Here is a 20,633-nt window from a genome sequence, read left to right as displayed (position 1 = left end):
CGCTCTCTCTCTGTCCTCCGCTCTCTCTCTCTCCCCCGCTCTCTCTCTCCTCCGCTCTCTCTCTCTCCCCCGCTCTCTCTCTCCTCCGCTCTCTCTCTCTCCCCTTCTCTCCTCCGCGCTCTCTCTCTCCCCCGCTCTCTCTCTCTCCCCCGCTCTCTCTCTCTCCTCCGCTCTCTCTCTCTCCCCCGCTCTCTCTCTCTCCCCCGCTCTCTCTCTCTCCTCCGCTCTCTCTCTCTCCCCCGCTCTCTCTCTCTCCCCCGCTCTCTCTCTCTCCTCCGCTCTCTCTCTCTCCCCCGCTCTCTCTCTCCCGCTCTCTCTCTCTCCTCCGCTCTCTCTCTCCTCCGCTCTCTCTCTCCTCCGCTCTCTCTCTCCCCCGCTCTCTCTCTCTCCCTCGCTCTCTCTCTCTCCCCGCTCTCTCTCTCTCCCCCGCTCTCTCTCTCTCCCCCGCTCTTTCTCTCTCCCCCGCTCTCTCTCTCCTCCGCTCTCTCTCTCTCCCCCGCTCTCTCTCTCCTCCGCTCTCTCTCTCTCCCCCGCTCTCTATCTCTCCCTCGCTCTCTCCCTCGCTCTCTCTCTCTCCTCTGCTCTCTCTCTCCCCCGCTCGCTCTCTCTGCCCCGCTCGCTCTCTCTCCCCCGCTCTCTCTCCCCCGCTCTCTCTCCCTGCTCTCTCTCTCCTCCGCTCTCTCTCTCTACCCCGCTCTCTCTCTCTCCTCCGCTCTCTCTCTCCCTCGCTCTCTCTCTCTCCTCCGCTCTCTCTCTCCCCCGCTCTCTCTCTCCCCCGCTCTCTCTCTCTCCCCCGCTCTCTCTCTCTCCTCCGCTCTCTCTCTCTCCCCCGCTCTCTCTCTCCTCCGCTCTCTCTCTCCCCCGCTCTCTCTCTCTCCCCCGCTCTCTCTCTCTCCCCCGCTCTCTCTCTCCTCCGCTCTCTCTCTCCCCCGCTCTCTCTCTCTCCCCCGCTCTCTCTCTCCTCCGCTCTCTCTCTCTCCCCCGCTCTCTCTCTCTCCCCCGCTCTCTCTCTCCTCCGCTCTCTCTCTCTCCCCCGCTCTCTCTCTCCCCCCCGCTCTCTCTCTCTCCCCTTCTCTCTCTCCTCCGCTCTCTCTCTCTCCCCCGCTCTCTCTCTCTCCTCCGCTCTCTCTCTCTCCTCCGCTCTCTCTCCCCCGCTCTCTCTCTCCTCCGCTCTCTCTCTCCCCCGCTCTCTCTCTCTCCCCCGCTCTCTCTCTCTCCCCCGCTCTCTCTCTCCTCCGCTCTCTCTCTCCCCCGCTCTCTCTCTCTCCCCCGCTCTCTCTCTCCTCCGCTCTCTCTCTCTCCCCCGCTCTCTCTCTCTCCCCCGCTCTCTCTCTCCTCCGCTCTCTCTCTCTCCCCCGCTCTCTCTCTCCCCCCCGCTCTCTCTCTCTCCTCCGCTCTCTCTCTCTCCCCCGCTCTCTCTCTCTCCCCGCTCTCTCTCTCTCCCCCGCTCTCTCTCTCCCCCACTCTCTCTCTCCCCCGCTCTCTCTCTCTCCCCCGCTCTCTCTCTCTCCCCCGCTCTCTCTCCGCCGCTCTCTCTCTCTCCCCCGCTCTCTCTCTCTCACTCGCTCTCTCTCTCTCCTCCGCTCTCTCTCTCTCCCCCGCTCTCTCTCTCTCCCCCGCTCTCTCTCTCTCCTCCGCTCTCTCTCTCTCCCCCGCTCTCTCTCTCTCCCCGCTCTCTCTCTCTCCCCGCTCTCTCTCTCTCCCCGCTCTCTCTCTCTCCTCCGCTCTCTCTCTCTCCCCCGCTCTCTCTCTCTCCCCCGCTCTCTCTCTCTCCCCCGCTCTCTCTCTCCCCCGCTCTCTCTCTCTCCGCCGCTCTCTCTCTCTCTCCCCTGCTCTCTCTCTCTCCCCCGCTCTCTCTCTCTCCCCCGCTCTCTCTCTCTCCTCTGCTCTCTCTCTCTCCCCCGCTCTCTCTCCCCCGCTCTCTCTCTCCCCCGCTCTCTCTCTCTCCCCCGCTCTCTCTCCTCCGCTCTCTCTCTCTCCTCCGCTCTCTCTCTCTCCCCCGCTCTCTCTGTCCCCCGCTCTCTCTCTCTCCCCCGCTCTCTCTCTCTCCCCCGCTCTCTCTCTCTCCCTCGCTCTCTCTCTCTCCCCCGCTCTCTCTCTCTCCTCCGCTCTCTCTCTCCCCCGCACTTTCTCTCTCCCCCGCTCTCTTTCTCTCCCCCGCTCTCTCTCTCTCCTCCGCTCTCTCTCTCTCCCCCGCTCTCGCTCTCTCCTCCGCTCTCTCTCTCTCCCCCGCTCTCTCTCCCTCGCGCTCTCTCTCTCTCCTCTGCTCTCTCTCTCTCCCCCGCTCTCTCTCTCCTCCGCTCTCTCTCTCTCCTCTGCTCTCTCTCTCTCCTCCGCTCTCTCTCCCCCGTTCTCTCTCCTCCGCTCTCTCTCTCTCCCCCGCTCTCTATCTCTCCCTCGCTCTCTCCCTCGCTCTCTCTCTCTCCTCTGCTCTCTCTCTCCCCCGCTCGCTCTCTCTGCCCCGCTCGCTCTCTCTCCCCCGCTCTCTCTCCCCCGCTCTCTCTCCCCTGCTCTCTCTCTCCTCCGCTCTCTCTCTCTCCCCCGCTCTCTCTCTCTCCTCCGCTCTCTCTCTCCCTCGCTCTCTCTCTCTCCTCCGCTCTCTCTCTCCCCCGCTCTCTCTCTCCCCCGCTCTCTCTCTCTCCCCCGCTCTCTCTCTCTCTCTCCGCTCTCTCTCTCCCCCGCTCTCTCTCTCCTCCGCTCTCTCTCTCCCCCGCTCTCTCTCTCTCCCTCGCTCTCTCTCTCTCCCCCGCTCTCTCTCTCTCCTCCGCTCTCTCTCTCCCCCGCTCTCTCTCTCTCCCCCGCTCTCTCTCTCCTCCGCTCTCTCTCTCTCCCCCGCTCTCTCTCTCTCCCCCGCTCTCTCTCTCTCCCCCGCTCTCTCTCTCCCGCGCTCTCTCTCTCTCCTCTGCTCTCTCTCTCTCCCCCGCTCTCTCTCTGTCCTCCGCTCTCTCTCTCTCCCCCGCTCTCTCTCTCTCCCCCGCTCTCTCTCTCTCCTCCGCTCTCTCTCTTCTCCGCTCTCTCCCCCGCTCTCTCAAATTCAAATTCAAATTCAAATGCTTTATTGGCATGAAAGTTTACAGAGAACCATATTGCCAAAGCTTACATAGCAAAAAGGTACAGTTTTCCAACATTCTGTAGGTGTCAATCGATTTGACATTTGTTGGGTACATACAATATTACTTTTAAACAATATTAATTTTAAACAGTCTTTGTACTTCATTTGGTACGTTCAATGTTAATTTTAAACAGTCTTACTTTTAAACAGTCCTCAGGTTGTGACATGTTGTTACATATTTGGCCCCAAGGTATGGTCTGTCTCCTTCTCCCCCGGGACTAATCTCAATTTTGACAGGTCATCCAATTCCTTGAAATCTGGGGTTGTTTGGCTTAGCTTGTTGAATAATATGTTTCTTGATGTGTTGAATTTTTCGCATTTTAGGAGGAAATGCATTTCTGTTTCAACCTCGCCGGCCAGACATTGATCGCATATTCTATTCTCTCTAGGCTGCCAGGATTTCTTGTATCTGCCTTTTTCAATTTCCAGTTGGTGGTCGCTTAGTCTGTACCTGGTGAGGGTCTGTCTCTGTTTTGTGTCTCTGATGGTCGTGAGGTAGTCTGCCAGTTTATATTCTCTTTTTAGGGCCCGGTAACATTCTAATCTGCTTTGGCTTTCGGTTATTTTGTTCCAATGTTCCAGGTAGGTTTCTTTGCATTGTTTAATGATTTGGTTCACTCGGATTGGTGTTTGGACGGCTGTGTTGGTCTGGGGCTGGTCAGGGTCCGGCTGAGTACTTATTTTCAGTAGCAGCTGACTCAGGGGACTCTTTTCTGGGTTTAGCTCTTGGGTCTGAAAGGCTTTGAAATGAAGGGTGTCTGGGGAGCTAGATTTGAGGTGATTTAGGAAGTTTAGTGCTCGTTTTTGGATGTTTATTATCAGTGGGTATCTGCCTAGTTCGGCTCTGCATGCATTTGTTGGCGTTTTTCTTTGGGTGCGAAGGATGCTTCGGCAGAATTCTGCATGTAGGGCTTCTATTGTGTGTTTTTCCCATTTAGTGTAGCTTTGGTGGTTTAGCGGGCCCCATACTTCACTACCGTACATTGCAATGGGCAGGACTATGCTGTCAAATATTTTGAGCCAGATTTTGATTGGGATTTGGATGTTGTAGAATTTTCTTTTTATTGCATATAGGGCTCTTCGGGCTTTTTCTTTTAGTGCATTCACTGCTATGCTGAAGCTCCCTGATGCTGTAATAGTTAGACCAAGGTCGGTGTAGCTCATAGTGTGTCCTATAGTGGTATCACTGAGGGTAAACTGGTATTTGTTTTCCTGACATCTGGGCCTTTTTTGAAAAATCATGATGTTTTCTTTAGATTTACTGTTAGAGCCCAATTTTGGCAGTATTTGTCGAGTAGGTCTAGTTGTTGCTGTAATCCCTGTTCTGTGGGAGACAGCAGAACCAGGTCGTCCGCATAGAACAGGGATTTCACTTCTCCATCAAGGAGACGGAGACCTGGTGACTCGCTTTGCTCCAGCATGTCTGCTAATTCATTTATGTATATGTTGAACAGGGTCGGGCTCAAATTGCAGCCCTGCCGGACGCCTCTTCTCTGGGTGAAGAAATCGGTGCGTTTGTCTCCAATTTTGACCCCGCATTTGTTTTTCAGATACATTGATTTAATAAGGTCATAGACTTTGCCCCCTATTCCACACTGAAGAAGTTTATAATAGAGCCCTTCGTGCCATATAGAGTCAAAGGCTTTCTTGAAGTCAATGAAACAGGCGAATATTTTCCCATTTTTTGTTTGGTGTATATGTTTTTCAATGAGGGTGTGAAGGGTATAGATATGGTCGGCGGTGCGGTGTTTTGGAAGAAAGCCTATTTGGTTTTTTCTGAGGATATTATGTTTGTTAAGAAAATCAAGTAATCTACTATTTAGAATACTGCAGAATAACTTCCCTAGACAACTGTTGACACAGATGCCGCGGTAGTTATTTGGGTCTGATTTGTTTCCGCTTTTATATATGGGGGAGATTAGTCCTTGGCACCAGATATCGGGAAAACAGCCTGAACGTAATATGATGTTGAATAATTTGAGTACCGCACCCTGCATCTCCATATTGCTGAACTTGAGCATTTCATTTTTGATGTTGTCTGGGCCACAGGCTTTCTTTAGGTGGAGAGATTTTGTTTTTGTGGCCAGTTCTTTCCATGTGATTGGGGAGTCTAGAGGGTTTTGGTTGTCTTTAATTGTTGCTTCTAATGTGTGGAGTTTTTCTGTGACCTGATGTTGACTTGGGTTTGTTTCGTTTATTGGGATGTCTTTGTAGAGGTTTTCAAAATGTGTTCTCCAGATGTCGCCATCTTGGATTGGTAATGCTTGCAATTGTGTTGTACTCAGGTTATTCCACATTTCCCAGAATTATTTTGGATTGGTGGAGTTTTCAATTTCTTCGAGTATTTTGTGGGTATAGTTTTGTGTTTTGTTCCTAATGGTGTGTTTATATCTTTTGAGGGTTTCATTGTATCTAGTACGTAGGTCCGGATTGTTTGGTTGCCGATGCTTTTGGTTTGATATTTTTCTCAGGTCTTTTCTGGCATTTTTGCATTCGTGGTCAAACCATTTCTTATTTTTATTTTGTCTTTTGTGACGCTTCCTCTTCTGTTTCACGAGGTCGGCTTTTACAGCTGCCTCATGGAAGATCATATTTATATCCTCTATGGCCATGTTTACACCATCTCTGGTGATCTCATATAGATTTTCTTTAAATTTCAAAATTTTACTTGTGAGATCAGGTGAATTTAGTGCTGTGATGAATTTATCTCCACTGTCTGGGGCCCATCTGTATGTCTGGTTTATTTTATGTAGCTTACTGGGTTCCTTTTTTGTGTCTGTAGTTTGGGCAGAAAGTTTAAGGTACACATTTATTTGGTTATGATTGCTGCCTGACAGTGAATGCGTTGATATCGCAGGGGTCCAGGTCAGTGATTGTATAATCCACCACACTAGACCCAAGAGTTGAGGAATATGTGAGTCTCCCTAAGGAGTCCCCTCTGAACCTACCGTTAACTATGTACAGGCCTAAGGCTCTCCCCCGCTCTCTCTCTCCTCCGCTCTCTCTCTCTCCTCCCCTCTCTCTCCCCCGCTCTCTCTCTCTCCCCCGCTCTCTCTCTCTCCTCTGCTCTCTCTCTCTCCCCCGCTCTCTCCTCCGCTCTCTCTCTCTCCTCCACTCTCTCTCTCTCTCCCCCGCTCTCTCTCTCTCCCCCGCTCTCTCTCTGCCCCGCTCTCTCTCTACCCCACTCTCTCTCTCCTCCGCTCTCTCTCTCTCCCTCGCTCTCTCTCTCTGCCCCGCTCTCTCTCTACCCCACTCTCTCTCTCTGCCCCGCTCTCTCTCTCTCCCCCGCTCTCTCTCTCTCCTCCGCTCTCTCTCTCTCCCCCGCTTTCTCTCTACCCCACTCTCTCTCTCCTCCGCTCTCTCTCTCTCCCTCGCTCTCTCTCTCTGCCCCGCTCTCTCTCTACCCCACTCTCTCTCTCTGCCCCACTCTCTCTCTCTGCCCCGCTCTCTCTCTCCTCCGCTCTCTCTCTCTCCTCCGCTCTCTCAATTCAATTCAATTCAAATCGCTTTATTGGCATGATAAGGTACATCTTATGTTGCCAAAGCATCGAAAAACATTTATGGTTGAACACATAAACGCAGATCTATTCATATAGTGTATAAACAGATATATCGCTGAGTGTATAAATATACATTCGTATAATTTGTATATACTCTTTTCTTAGGTTTACTGGTTGTCCCTCTGTTTATGGCAAGCTGTAACATAGTGTGCCGCTGATGCGCTATCAATTACTCATAAAAGACTGAGAGTTAAGAGAGTAACTAAAGGCTTTTATTAACAAAAGAATGAAGGTCTGCCTCGAGTGGTCGACTGGTCCAGAAATACAAAGGGCTGGGGAGCAGTCACCTTTATACTAGGACTTGTGGGAGGAGTCAGCCGAGGCATGTCCAGGCATGTACACAGTGGAATACAAACAGTGGTTTACCACATTCACCCCTTGTTTAAAATTGAGTCCGGCAGGGTGAAGTGTATTAAAAGTTAGTGTATTGGAGTCTCTCCGGAGGTCTTGTCTGCCGCTGTGATCGGCGTGGCGACGGCAGGGGTAGTGGAGCTTCCGGCGTCGAGTCCTGCGTGGGCTGTGGCACAGGCGTGTCGTCCTCGTAGATGTCGAGCGGGTCGCGGGGCCCAGGCCTGCTGTCTGCTGGGGCTGGATATCGGATCGTGGGGGGTGGTGGTAGTGAGTTGTGGGTTACTGCGGCCCCCGAGGGTGCAAGGTCTCTTATGGAGACTGTCCTCCCGCCCGTCCGGGTATGCAATGTAAGCATACTGGGGGTTGGCGTGGAGGAGGTCGACCCTCTCGACCAGGGGGTCCGTTTTATGGGTCCTCACGTGCCTTCTCAGTAGGACCGGCCCTGGGGACGTCAGCCATGGCGGTAGCGATGTCCCCGATGTGGACTTCCTTGGGAAGACAAACATTTTCTCATGAGGGGTGGCGTTAGTGGCAGTGCAGAGCAGTGACCGAATAGAGTGGAGCGCATCGGGGAGCACATCCTGCCAGCGGGAGGTTGGAAGGCCCCTAGACTTTAAGGCTGGCAGGGCGGCCTTCCAAACTGTCGCATTTTCTCTTTCCACCTGTCCGTTCCCCCGGGGGTTGTAACTGGTGGTCCTGCTTGTGGCAATACCCCTAGTTAGCAGGTACTGACGGAGTTCGTCGCTCATAAACGATGAGCCCCGGTCGCTGTGGATATAGCTGGGGAAACCGAACAGGGTGAAGAGGTCGTTCAGACATTTAATGACCGTGGCACTGGTCATGTCCGGGCAGGGGATGGCGAACGGGAAACGGGAGTACTCATCAATAATATTGAGGAAGTACACATTGCGGTCGGAGGAGGGGAGAGGCCCTTTAAAATCAACGCTCGAAGGGGCGAGTGGCTTTTATCAGGTGGGCCCTGTCTGGTCTATAAAAGTGCGGTTTGCACTCAGCGCAGACTTGGCAGTTCCTGGTCATGGTCCTGACCTCCTCAATAGAGTAAGGCAGGTTGCGGGCCTTGATGAAGTGGAAGAACCTGGTGACCCCCGGGTGGCAGAGGTCATTGTGGAGGGCCCGCAGTCTATCGATCTGCGCGCTGGCGCAGGTGCCACGCGATAGCGCATCCGGGGGTTCATTGAGCTTCCCGGGCCGGTACAAGATCTCGTAATTGTAGGTGGAAAGTTCGATTCTCCACCTCAAGATCTTGTCATTTTTGATTTTGCCCCTCTGCTTGTTGTTAAACATGAAAGCAACTGAACGTTGGTCAGTGAGCAGGGTAAATCGTTTTCCGGCCAGGTAGTGCCTCCAATGACGCACAGCCTCCACAATCGCCTGGGCCTCCTTCTCAACAGCGGAGTGTCTGGTCTCCGGGCCTTGGAGGGTTCGTGAAAAGAAGGCCACGGGTCTCCCTGCCTGATTGAGGGTAGCGGCCAGGGCAAAGTCGGACGCGTCGCTTTCCACCTGGAAGGGGATGGATTCGTCCACTGCGTGCATGGTGGCTTTGGCAATGTCTTCCTTGATACGGTGGAAGGCTAAGCGGGCCTCTGCCGTCAAGGGAAAAGAGGTGGACTTGATCAGCGGATGGGCCTTGTCCGCATAGTAGGGGACCCACTGGGCATAATAGGAGAAAAACCCTAGGCACCTCTTCAGGGCCTTGAGGCAGTGGGGCAGTGGGAGTTCCATAAGGGGACGCATCCGGTCGGGGTCGGGGCCGATGACTCCGTGTTCCACAACACAGCCAAGGATGGCGAGGCGGTTTGTGCGGAATATGCACTTCTCCTTGTTATATGTCAGGTTCAGGAGTTGGGCGGTGCGGAGGAATTTTTCGAGGTTTGCGTCATGGTCCTGCAAGTCACGGCCGCAGATGGTCACATTGTCCAGATATGGGAAAGTGGCCTGCAACGCATTTTGATCTACCATCCGGTCCATCTCCCTTTGGAAGACGGAGACCCCGTTGGTGACGCCAAAGGGAACCCTAAGGAAGTGGTAGAGGTGGCCGTTTGCCTCAAAGGCAGTATACTGGCGGTCCTCAGGGCGGATAGGGAGCTGGTGGTACGCTGATTTCAGGTCAATGGTCGAGAAGACGCGGTACTGCGCGATCTGGTTGACCATATCAGCTATGCGGGGGAGTGGGTAGGCGTCCAGCAGGGTGTAGCGATTTATTGTCTGGCTGTAGTCGATGACCAGGCGCTGCTTCTCGCCGGTCTTAACGACCACAACCTGGGCTCGCCAGGGGCTGGTGCTGCCCTCAATAATCCCTTCCTTCAGGAGCCGCTCCACTTCGGTTTTAATGAAAACCCTGTCCCCGGCACTGTATCGCCTGCTCTTTGTGGCGATGGGCTTACAGTCGGGGGTGAGGTTAGCAAACAGTGGGGGGGGGGTGACTCTGAGTGTGGAGAGGTTGCACCTGGTGCGCGGCGGGCAATTTGGGAGCTGCTGGCTGCGGACTGTGAGTGGGGGTAGGGGTCCACCGTACGCCATTGTAACACTTTTAAGGTGGCACTGAAAATCTAACCCCAGCAGGACGGCAGCGCAGAGGTCGGGCAGGACCAGAAGTTTAAAATGATCGTACACGGTCCCGTCTACTACGAGTGTCACTACGCAGTAGCCGCCGATGTCCGCCGACTGGGACTCGGAGGCCATAGAAATCCGCTGGTGCGCAGGCAGGACTGGGAGAGAGCAACGCCGCACCGTGTCGGGGTGGATGAAGCTCTCCGTGCTCCCAGAGTCAAAAAGGCAGATTGTATCGTGGCCATTTACCTTAATGTCCATTGTGGAACTGGCCAGCTGGTGCGGTCTCGCTTGGTCCAGTGTAACGGATGCCAGCGTAGGGGTCGGTGTGTCGCTGCGGGTATCAGATGAGGCGGTGTTGGGGGCCTGGTGCGTTCCGGCTGTCGTCCAAGATGGCGGCGTCCATGATCCCCATGTGGCTGGAGGCGTCCAAAATGGCTGCTGTACCAGTGGTTCGCACATGGCCGGGGAGGCCCAAGATGGCGGCCCGCATGGCCCACACACGGCGCTGCTGGAGTTCAGGGTGGCCTTGGCCCTGCAGACGTTAGCGTAGTGTCCCTTCTTCCCGCAGCCCGAGCAGATCGCGTTTTTCGCCGGGCAGCGCGCTCTGGGGTGTTTTGCCTGGCCACAGAAGTAGCATTTCTGGCCTTGGGGCACTGCTGTCTGGCCTTGGGACACTGCTGCGGTAGTTGGGCCGTTGCTGGGGTGTGGCTGGGGTGGCACGGCGCTATGAGGCGGTCCTACCGTGTCCCAGGCTGTCATTCCCCGCGGCGTCCACGGTGCAGAGGAGTAGGCATCCATGCCCCGGTAGGCTGCATCCAATGATAGTGCGAGTTCAGAGGCCTTGTTGAGGTCGAGGTCACTCTGCTCCAACAGTTGCTGTCGGGTGTAATTGGATCTGTGGCCCGCTACAAAAGCGTCCCGGATAAGTTCCTCTGTGTACACGGCGGCCTTTACATCCTTACAACCACAGGCCCGGCCAAGCACAGACAGTGCCTGAAGGTATTCCACAGTCGATTCCCCAGGTTGTTGTTTACGACTCCCCAGAAGGTGCCTGGCGTACACTTCGTTCATTGGGCGCGTGTACTGGTCCTTGAGGAGCTTGATAGCGTCCGCGTACGAGGTCGCGTCTTGGATGACCGAGTACACTCGGTGGTTCACTTTGGAGGTCAGGACATCCAGTTTGTCCTCGTCCGATTTGATTGCTGCGGAGGCGGTCAGGAATTTTTCGAAACACTTAAGCCAGTGAGTAAACTTGGTGGATGAGTCCGCCTCCCGATGATCTAAGTCCAGGCATGCTGGTGTGAGGATCTTCTCCATTATAAAAATTTTGTTAATAAAATTGATGCGCTATCAATTACTCATAAAAGACTGAGAGTTAAGAGAGTAACTAAAGGCTTTTATTAACAAAAGAATGAAGGTCTGCCTCGAGTGGTCGACCGGTCCAGAAATACAAAGGGCTGGGGAGCAGTCACCTTTATACTAGGACTTGTGGGAGGAGTCAGCCGAGGCATGTCCAGGCATGTACACAGTGGAATACAAACAGTGGTTTACCACAGCCTCTAAGGTTATACAGTTTCTCTGTTCCCCTAGTAGGTATGGGAGTTTTTGGTCGTCATTCAAATTTCTGAATTCAGGGCATATTTGTGTGAATTTTTGGTAGAAATTCTCCCTGATGCCCTGATATTTTCCACAAGCTGTGAGGAAGTGCATCTCTGTCTCCACCACTCCCTGACTGCAGTGAGTGCATATCCTGTCCTCTTTTGGCAGCCGGGTCTGTCTGTGTCTGCCTTTTTCGATGGCCAGGCTATGTTCACTAAGTCTGTACCTTGTCAAGGTTTTTCTCAGTTTGCTATCCTTTACCATGGTCAGGTATTCAGCCATGTTGGGCCAAGTAGCAATTGAGTTTGTTTTGGGTTTTTGTTGTTTCTGCCCAATATGACAGGTATTTTTCCTTTTGCTTAGTGACAATTGTGTTGGGTCGAATTCTCTGTGCTACGATGTCACTGTCCTGGGGCTGGTTATTGTTAGTAGTGTTAGTGGTTGCTTCACTGAGTCCCAGGACTAGTTGACTGAGGGTATTCTTCTTTATGGTCCTCTCTTGGCATTTCAGGGCTTTGTAATGATAGCAGTGGGGGTTGCTCATTTTTAGGTGTTTCCAAAATTTGGTGGCTCTTTTTTGGATAGTAATTATTAGTGGAAATTGGCCTAGTTCTGCCCTGCATGCATTGTTTATGGTTTTCCTTTGAGTCCGGAGGATACTTTTACAGAATTCTGCATGTAGAATCTCAATTGGGTGTTTGTCCCATTTTGCAAATTCTTGTTGTGTTAGCGGTCCCCACACCTCACTGCCATAGAGTACAATTGGTTCAATTACTGATTTAAAAATTTTGAGCGAAATGATAATTGGGATTTCTATTTGGCTCTCTCTCTGCCCCGCTCTCTCTCTCTTCCGCTCTCTCTCTCTCTCCTCCGCTCTCTCTCCCCCGCTCTCTCTCTCCTCCGCTCTCTCTCTCTCCCCCGCTCGCTCTCTCCTCCGCTCTCTCTCTCTCCCCCGCTCTCTCTCTCTCTCCCCGGCTCTCTCTCCCTCGCTCTCTCTCTCTATCCCGCACTCTCTCTCCCCCACTCCCGCTCTTCCCCGCTCCCCCTCTTTCCCGCTCCCCCTCTCCCCCCGCTCCCACTCTCCCCGTCTCTCTCTCACCCACGCTCCCTCCCCACGCTCTCTCTACCCCCGTTCCCCACTCTCCCCGTCTCTCTCTCTCCCACTCCCCTCGCGCTCTCTCTCCCTCGCTCTCTCTCTCCCCCGCTCTCTCTCCCGCTCTCTCTCTCCCCCGCGCTCTCTCTTCCCCGTTCCCACTCTCCCCCGCTCTCTCCCCACTCTCCCCCGCTCTCTCTCTCCCCACGCTCCCGCTCCCACTCTCCCCTACTCTTTATGCTTGGTGGCTAACCCTGTTCTTGTCCTGTCAGGATGAGATGAAAGGCCTGGCCAACGAGATGGTGAAGGATTCACCAGAGTTCCGCTGCCTCCAGTCCCAGTTCTCCGTGCTCTACAACGAGAGCCTGCAGCTCAAGGCCCAGATGGATGATGCGCGCAACCTACTGTTCGCCACCCGCAACACGCACCAACAGCAGGTCGAGCAGATGGAGGTGAGCACCACGCCCTTCCCCCGCTGTGTGTGTATAGGGCTTAGGACCCAGACCGGGTGTGAAATTAGCTGCGGATGGAGCCTGGTCCTTTCCAGCTCTTTGATTCCAGAATGGGGGCAAAACTCCCATACGTACTAGGGGAAGAGAGAAATTGTGTAACCTTAGCGGCACACTATGTTACAGCTTGCCATAAACAGAGGGACAACCACTAAATATAAGAAAAGAGTATATACAAATTATATGAATGTATATTTATACACTCAGGGATATATCTGTTTATACACTGTATGGATAGATCTGTATTTTTTGTGTTCAACCATGAATGTTTTTCGATGCTTTGGCAACATAAGATGTACCTTGTCATGCCAATAAAGCGATTTGAATTGAATTGAATTGAATTGAGTGTGTCACCCTGGGGAGGGGAGAGGTGAGTGTGTGACCCTGGGGAGGGGAGAGGTGAGTGTGTGACCCTGGGGAGGGGAGAGGTGAGTGTGTGACCCTGGGGAGGGGAGAGGTGAGTGTGTGACCCTGGGGAGGGGAGAGGTGAGTGTGTGACCCTGGGGAGGGGAGGGGTGAGCGTGTGACCCTGGGGAGGGGAGAGGTGAGTGTGTGACCCTGGGGAGGGGAGAGGTGAGTGTGTGACCCTGGGGAGGGGAGAGGTGAGCGTGTGACCCTGGGGAGGGGAGAGGTGAGTGTGTGACCCTGGGGAGGGGAGAGGTGAGTGTGTGACCCTGGGGAGGGGAGAGGTGAGCGTGTGACCCTGGAGAGGGGAGAGGTGAGCGTGTGACCCTGGGGAGGGGAGAGGTGAGTGTGTGACCCTGGGGAGGGGAGAGGTGAGCGTGTGACCCTGGGGAGGGGAGAGGTGAGCGTGTGACCCTGGGGAGGGGAGAGGTGAGTGTGTGACCCTGGGGAGGGGAGAGTTGAGTGTGTGACCCTGGGGAGGGGAGAGGTGAGTGTGTGACCCTGGGGAGGGGAGAGGTGAGTGTGTGACCCTGGGGAGGGGAGGGGTGAGTGTGTGACCCTGGGGAGGGGAGAGGTGAGTGTGTGACCCTGGGGAGGGGAGAGGTGAGTGTGTGACCCTGGGGAGGGGAGGGGTGAGTGTGTGACCCTGGGGAGGGGAGGGGGTGAGCGTGTGACCCTGGGGAGGGGAGAGGTAAGTGTGTGACCCTGGGGAGGGGAGGGGTGAGTGTGTGACCCTGGGGAGGGGAGAGGTGAGTGTGTGACCCTGGGGAGGGGAGAGGTGAGTGTGTGACCCTGGGGAGAGGAGAGGTGAGTGTGTGACCCGGGGGAGGGGAGAGGTGAGTGTGTGACCCTGGGGAGGGGAGAGGTGAGTGTGTGACCCTGGGGAGAGGAGAGGTGAGTGTGTGACCCTGGGGAGGGGAGAGGTGAGTGTGTGACCCTGGAGAGGGGAGAGGTGAGTGTGTGACCCTGGGGAGGGGAGAGGTGAGTGTGTGACCCGGGGGAGGGGAGGGGTGAGTGTGTGACCCTGGATAGGGGAGGGGTGAGCGTGTGACCCTGGGGAGGGGAGAGGTGAGTGTGTGACCCTGGGGAGGGGAGGGGTGAGTGTGTGACCCTGGGGAGGGGAGAGGTGAGTGTGTGACCCTGGGGAGGGGAGAGGTGAGTGTGTGACCCTGGGGAGAGCAGAGGTGAGCGTGTGACCCTGGGGAGGGGAGGGGTGAGTGTGTGACCCTGGGGAGGGGAGAGGTGAGTGTGTGACCCTGGGGAGGGGAGAGGTGAGTGTGTGACCCTGGGGAGGGGAGAGGTCAGTGTGTGACCCGGGGGAGAGGAGAGGTGAGTGTGTGACCCTGGGGAGGGGAGACGTGAGCGTGTGACCCTGGGGAGGGGAGAGGTGAGTGTGTGACCCTGGGGAGGTCAGTGTGTGACCCTGGGGAGGGGAGAGGTGAGCGTGTGACCCTGGGGAGGGGAGGGGTGAGCGTGTGACCCTGGGGAGGGGAGAGGTGAGTGTGTGACCCTGGGGAGGGGAGAGGTGAGTGTGTGACCCTGGGGAGGGGAGAGGTGAGCGTGTGACCCTGGGGAGGGGAGAGGTGAGTGTGTGACCCTGGGGAGGGGAGAGGTGAGTGTGTGACCCTGGGGAGGGGAGAGGTGAGTGTGTGACCCTGGGGAGGGGAGAGTTGAGTGTGTGACCCTGGGGAGGGGAGAGGTGAGTGTGTGACCCTGGGGAGGGGAGAGGTGAGTGTGTCACCCTGGGGAGGGGAGGGGTGAGTGTGTGACCCTGGGGAGGGGAGGGGTGAGCGTGTGACCCTGGGGAGGGGAGAGGTGAGTGTGTGACCCTGGGGAGGGGAGGGGTGAGTGTGTGACCCTGGGGAGGGGAGAGGTGAGTGTGTGACCCTGGGGAGGGGAGAGGTGAGTGTGTGACCCGGGGGAGGGGAGGGGTGAGTGTGTGACCCTGGGGAGGGGAGAGGTGAGCGTGTGACCCTGGGGAGGGGAGGGGTGAGTGTGTGACCCTGGGGAGGGGAGAGGTGAGCGTGTGACCCTGGGGAGGGGAGGGGTGAGTGTGTGACCCGGGGGAGGGGAGGGGTGAGTGTGTGACCCTGAGGAGAGGAGAGGTGAGTGTGTGACCCTGGGGAGGGGAGGGGTGAGTGTGTGACCCGGGGGAGGGGAGGGGTGAGTGTGTGACCCTGAGGAGAGGAGAGGTGAGTGTGTGACCCTGGGGAGGGGAGAGGTGAGTGTGTGACCCTGGGGAGGGGAGGGGTGAGTGTGTGACCCGGGGGAGGGGAGGGGTGAGTGTGTGACCCTGAGGAGAGGAGAGGTGAGTGTGTGACCCTGGGGAGGGGAGGGGTGAGTGTGTGACCCGGGGGAGGGGAGGGGTGAGTGTGTGACCCTGGGGAGGGGAGAGGTGAGTGTGTGACCCTGGGGAGAGGAGAGGTGAGTGTGTGACCCTGGGGAGGGGAGAGGTGAGTGTGTGACCCTGGGGAGGGGAGAGGTGAGTGTGTGACCCTGGGGAGGGGAGAGGTGAGTGTGTGACCCTGGGGAGGGGAGAGGTGAGTGTGTGACCCTGGGGAGGGGAGAGGTGAGTTGTGTGACCCTGGGGAGGGGAGAGGTGAGTGTGTGACCCTGGGGAGGGGAGAGGTGAGCGTGTGACCCTGGGGAGGGGAGAGGTGAGTGTGTGACCCTGGGGAGGGGAGAGGTGAGTGTGTGACCCTGGGGAGGGGAGAGGTGAGCGTGTGACCCTGGGGAGGGGAGGGTCGTGAGTGTGTGACCCGGGGGAGGGGAGGGGTGAGTGTGTGACCCTGAGGAGAGGAGAGGTGAGTGTGTGACCCTGGGGAGGGGAGAGGTGAGTGTGTGACCCTGGGGAGGGGAGGGGTGAGTGTGTGACCCGGGGGAGGGGAGGGGTGAGTGTGTGACCCTGGGGAGGGGAGAGGTGAGTGTGTGACCCTGGGGAGGGGAGAGGTGAGTGTGTGACCCTGGGGAGGGGAGGGGTGAGTGTGTGACCCTGGGGAGGGGAGAGGTGAGTGTGTGACCCTGGGGAGGGGAGAGGTGAGCGTGTGACCCTGAAGAGGGGAGAGGTGAGTGTGTGACCCTGGGGAGGGGAGAGGTGAGTGTGTGACCCTGGGGAGGGGAGGGGTGAGTGTGTGACCCGGGGGAGGGGAGGGGTGAGTGTGTGACCCTGAGGAGAGGAGAGGTGAGTGTGTGACCCTGGGGAGGGGAGAGGTGAGTGTGTGACCCTGGGGAGAGGAGAGGTGAGCGTGAGACCCGGGGGAGGGGAGAGGTGAGTGTGTGACCCTGGGGAGGGGAGGGGTGAGTGTGTGACCCTGGGGAGGGGAGAGGTGAGTGTGTGACCCTGGGGAGGGGAGGGGGTGAGTGTGTGACCCTGGGGAGGGGAGGGGTGAGTGTGTGACCCTGGGGAGGGGAGAGGTGAGTGTGTGACCCTGGGGAGGGGAGGGGTGAGTGTGTGACCCTGGGGAGGGGAGAGGTGAGTGTGTGACCCTGGGGAGGGGAGAGGTGAGTGTGTGACCCTGGGGAGGGGAGAGGTGAGTGTGTGACCCTGGGGAGGGGAGAGGTGAGTGTGTGACCCTGGGGAGGGGAGGGGTGAGTGTGTGACCCTGGGGAGGGGAGAGGTGAGTGTGTGACCCTGGGGAGGGGAGAGGTGAGTGTGTGACCCTGGGGAGGGGAGGGGTGAGTGTGTGACCCTGGGGAGGGGAGAGGTGAGCGTGTGACCCTGGGGAGGGGAGAGGTGAGCGTGTGACCCTGGGGAGGGGAGGGGTGAGTGTGTGACCCGGGGGAGGGGAGAGGTGAGTGTGTGACCCTGGGGAGGGGAGAGGTGAGTGTGTGACCCTGGGGAGGGGAGAGGTGAGTGTGTGACCCTGGGGAGGGGAGAGGTGAGTGTGTGACCCTGGGGAGGGGAGAGGTGAGTGTGTGACCCGGGGGAGGGGAGAGGTGAGTGTGTGACCCTGGGGAGGGGAGAGGTGAGTGTGTGACCCTGGGGAGGGGAGAGGTGAGTGTGTGACCCTGGGGAGGGGAGGGGTGAGCGTGTGACCCTGGGGAGGGGAGAGGTGAGTGTGTGACCCTGGGGAGGGGAGAGGTGAGCGTGTGACCCTGGGGAGGGGAGAGGTGAGTGTGTGACCCTGGGGAGAGGAGAGGTGAGCGTGTGACCCTGGGGAGGGGAGAGGTGAGTGTGTGACCCTGGGAGGGGAGAGGTGAGTGTGTGACCCTGGGGAGGGGAGGGGTGAGTGTGTGACCCTGGGGAGGGGAGAGGTGAGCGTGTGACCCTGGGGAGGGGAGGGGTGAGTGTGTGACCCTGGGGAGGGGAGAGGTGAGCGTGTGACCCTGGGGAGGGGAGAGGTGAGTGTGTGACCCTGGGGAGAGGAGAGGTGAGTGTGTGACCCTGGGGAGGGGAGAGGTGAGTGTGTGACCCTGGGGAGAGGAGGGGTGAGTGTGTGACCCTGGGGAGGGGAGAGGTGATTGTGTGACCCTGGGGAGGGGAGGGGTGAGTGTGTGACCCCGGGGAGGGGAGAGGTGAGTGTGTGACCCTGGGGAGGGGAGAGGTGAGCGTGTGACCCTGGGGAGGGGAGAGGTGAGCGTGTGACCCTGGGGAGGGGAGAGGTGAGCGTGTGACCCTGGGGAGGGGAGAGGTGAGCGTGTGACCCTGGGGAGGGGAGAGGTGAGCGTGTGACCCTGGGGAGGGGAGAGGTGAGCGTGTGACCCTGGGGAGGGGAGAGGTGAGTGTGTGACCCTGGGGAGAGGAGAGGTGAGTGTGTGACCCTGGGGAGGGGAGGGGTGAGTGTGTGACCCTGGGGAGGGGAGAGGTGAGCGTGTGACCCTGGGGAGGGGAGGGGTAAGTGTGTGACCCTGGGGAGGGGAGAGGTGAGTGTGTGACCCTGGGGAGAGGAGAGGTGAGTGTGTGACCCTGGGGAGGGGAGAGGTGAGTGTGTGACCCTGGGGAGGGGAGGGGTGAGCGTGTGACCCTGGGGAGGGGAGAGGTGAGTGTGTGACCCTGGGGAGGGGAGAGGTGAGTGTGTGACCCTGGGGAGGGGAGAGGTGAGTGTGTGACCCTGGGGAGGGGAGAGGTGAGCGTGTGACCCTGGGGAGGGGAGAGGTGAGTGTGTGACCCTGGGGAGGGGAGAGTTGAGTGTGTGACCCTGGGGAGGGGAGAGGTGAGTGTGTGACCCTGGGGAGGGGAGAGGTGAGTGTGTGACCCTGGGGAGGGGAGAGGTGAGCGTGTGACCCTGGGGAGGGGAGAGGTGAGTGTGTGACCCTGGGGAGGGGGAGAGGTGAGTGTGTGACCCTGGGGAGGGGAGGGGTGAGTGTGTGACCCTGAGGAGAGGAGAGGTGAGTGTGTGACCCTGGGGAGGGGAGAGGTGAGTGTGTGACCCTGGGGAGGGGAGAGGTGAGTGTGTGACCCTGGGGAGGGGAGAGGTGAGTGTGTGACCCTGGGGAGGCGAGGGGTGAGTGTGTGACCCTGGGGAGGGGAGAGGTGAGTGTGTGACCCTGGGGAGGGGAGAGGTGAGTGTGTGACCCTGGGGAGGGGAGGGGTGAGTGTGTGACCCTGGGGAGGGGAGAGGTGAGCGTGTGACCCGGGGGAGGGGAGAGGTGAGTGTGTGACCCTGGGGAGGGGAGAGGTGAGTGTGTGACCCGGGGGAGGGGAGAGGTGAGTGTGTGACCCTGGGGAGGGGAGAGGTGAGTATGTGACCCTGGGGAGGGGAGAGGTGAGTGTGTGACCCTGGGGAGGGGAGGGGTGAGCGTGTGACCCTGGGGAGGGGAGAGGTGAGTGTGTGACCCTGGGGAGGGGAGGGGTGAGTGTGTGACCCTGGGGAGGGGAGAGGTGAGTGTGTGACCCTGGGGAGGGGAGAGGTGAGTGTGTGACCCTGGGGAGGGGAGAGGTGAGTGTGTGACCCTGGGAGGGGAGAGGGTGAGTGTGTGACCCTGGGGAGGGGAGGGGTGAGTGTGTGACCCTGGGGAGGGGAGAGGTGAGTGTGTGACCCTGGGGAGGGGAGAGGTGAGCGTGTGACCCTGGGGAGGGGAGGGGTGAGCGTGTGACCCTGGGGAGGGGAGAGGTGAGCGTGTGACCCTGGGGAGGGGAGAGGTGAGCGTGTGACCCTGGGGAGGGGAGGGGTGAGTGTGTGACCCGGGGGAGGGGAGAGGTGAGTGTGTGACCCTGGGGAGGGGAGAGGTGAGTGTGTGACCCTGGGGAGGGGAGAGGTGAGTGTGTGACCCTGGGGAGGGGAGAGGTGAGTGTGTGACCCTGGGAGGGGAGAGGTGAGTGTGTGACCCGGGGGAGGGGAGAGGTGAGTGTGTGACCCTGGGGAGGGAGAGGTGAGTGTGTGACCCTGGGGAGGGGAGAGGTGAGTGTGTGACCCTGGGAGGAGGGGACGGGAGGTGAGTGTGTGACCCTGGGGAGGGGAGAGGTGAGTGTGTGACCCTGGGGAGGGGAGAGGTGAGCGTGTGACCCTGGGGAGGGGAGAGGTGAGTGTGTGACCCTGGGGAGAGGGAGAGGTGAGCGTGTGACCCTGGGGAGGGGAGAGGTGAGTGTGTGACCCTGGGGAGGGGAGAGGTGAGTGTGTGACCCTGGGGAGGGGAGGGGTGAGTGTGTGACCCTGGGGAGGGGAGAGGTGAGCGTGTGACCCTGGGGAGGGGAGGGGTGAGGTGTGACCCTGGGGAGGGGAGAGGTGAGCGTGTGACCCTGGGGAGGGGAGGAGGTGAGTGTGTGACCCTGGGGAGGGGAGAGGTGAGCGTGTGACCCTGGGGAGGGGAGAGGTGAGTGTGTGACCCTGGGGAGGGAGAGGTGAGTGTGTGACCCTGGGGAGGGGAGAGGTGAGTGTGTGACCCTGGGGAGGGAGAGGGTGAGTGTGTGACCCTGGGGAGGGGAGAGGTGAGTGTGTGACCCTGGGGAGGGGAGGGGTGAGTGTGTGACCCTGGGGAGGGGAGAGGTGAGCGTGTGACCCTGGGGAGGGGAGAGGTGAGCGTGTGACCCTGGGGAGGGGAGAGGTGAGGTGTGACCCTGGGGAGGGGAGAGGTGAGCGTGTGACCCTGGGGAGGGGAGAGGTGAGCGTGTGACCCTGGGAGGGAGGGTGAGGTGTGACCCTGGGGAGGGGAGAGGTGAGCGTGTGACCCTGGGGAGGGGAGGGTGAGTGTGTGACCCTGGGGAGGGGAGAGGTGAGTGTGTGACCCTGGGGAGGGGAGAGGTGAGCGTGTGACCCTGGGGAGGGGAGAGGTGAGTGTGTGACCCTGGGGAGGGGAGAGGTGAGTGTGTGACCCTGGGGAGGGAGAGGTGAGTGTGTGACCCTGGGGAGGGGAGAGGTGAGTGTGTGACCCTGGGGAGGGGAGAGGGTGAGCGTGTGACCCTGGGGAGGGGAGAGGTGAGTGTGTGACCCTGGGGAGGGGAGAGGTGAGTGTGTGACCCTGGGGAGGGGAGAGGTGAGCGTGTGACCCTG

General features: G+C 58.4%; 1 protein-coding gene across 1 annotated transcript in view; it reads left to right on the top strand.

Annotated features, from left to right (window-relative positions):
- Positions 1-20,633, top strand: part of LOC147095522 (E3 ubiquitin-protein ligase BRE1A-like) — a 228,344-nt gene that overhangs the window by 86,038 nt on the left and 121,673 nt on the right. The window contains exon 4 of the mRNA XM_085973658.1: positions 12,562-12,741. Within this exon, the coding sequence (XP_085829784.1) occupies positions 12,562-12,741 (180 nt within the window). The remainder of the gene's footprint in view (positions 1-12,561; positions 12,742-20,633) is intronic.

Source organism: Somniosus microcephalus, unplaced genomic scaffold (genome assembly GCF_052327205.1).
Source record: "Somniosus microcephalus isolate GS21.2 unplaced genomic scaffold, FLI_Smic_1.0 unresolved_chr1, whole genome shotgun sequence".
NCBI classification, from domain to species: domain Eukaryota; kingdom Metazoa; phylum Chordata; class Chondrichthyes; order Squaliformes; family Somniosidae; genus Somniosus; species Somniosus microcephalus.
The sequence above is the reverse complement of the archived record's forward strand: the minus strand, read 5'-3'. Positions and strand labels throughout refer to the sequence as shown.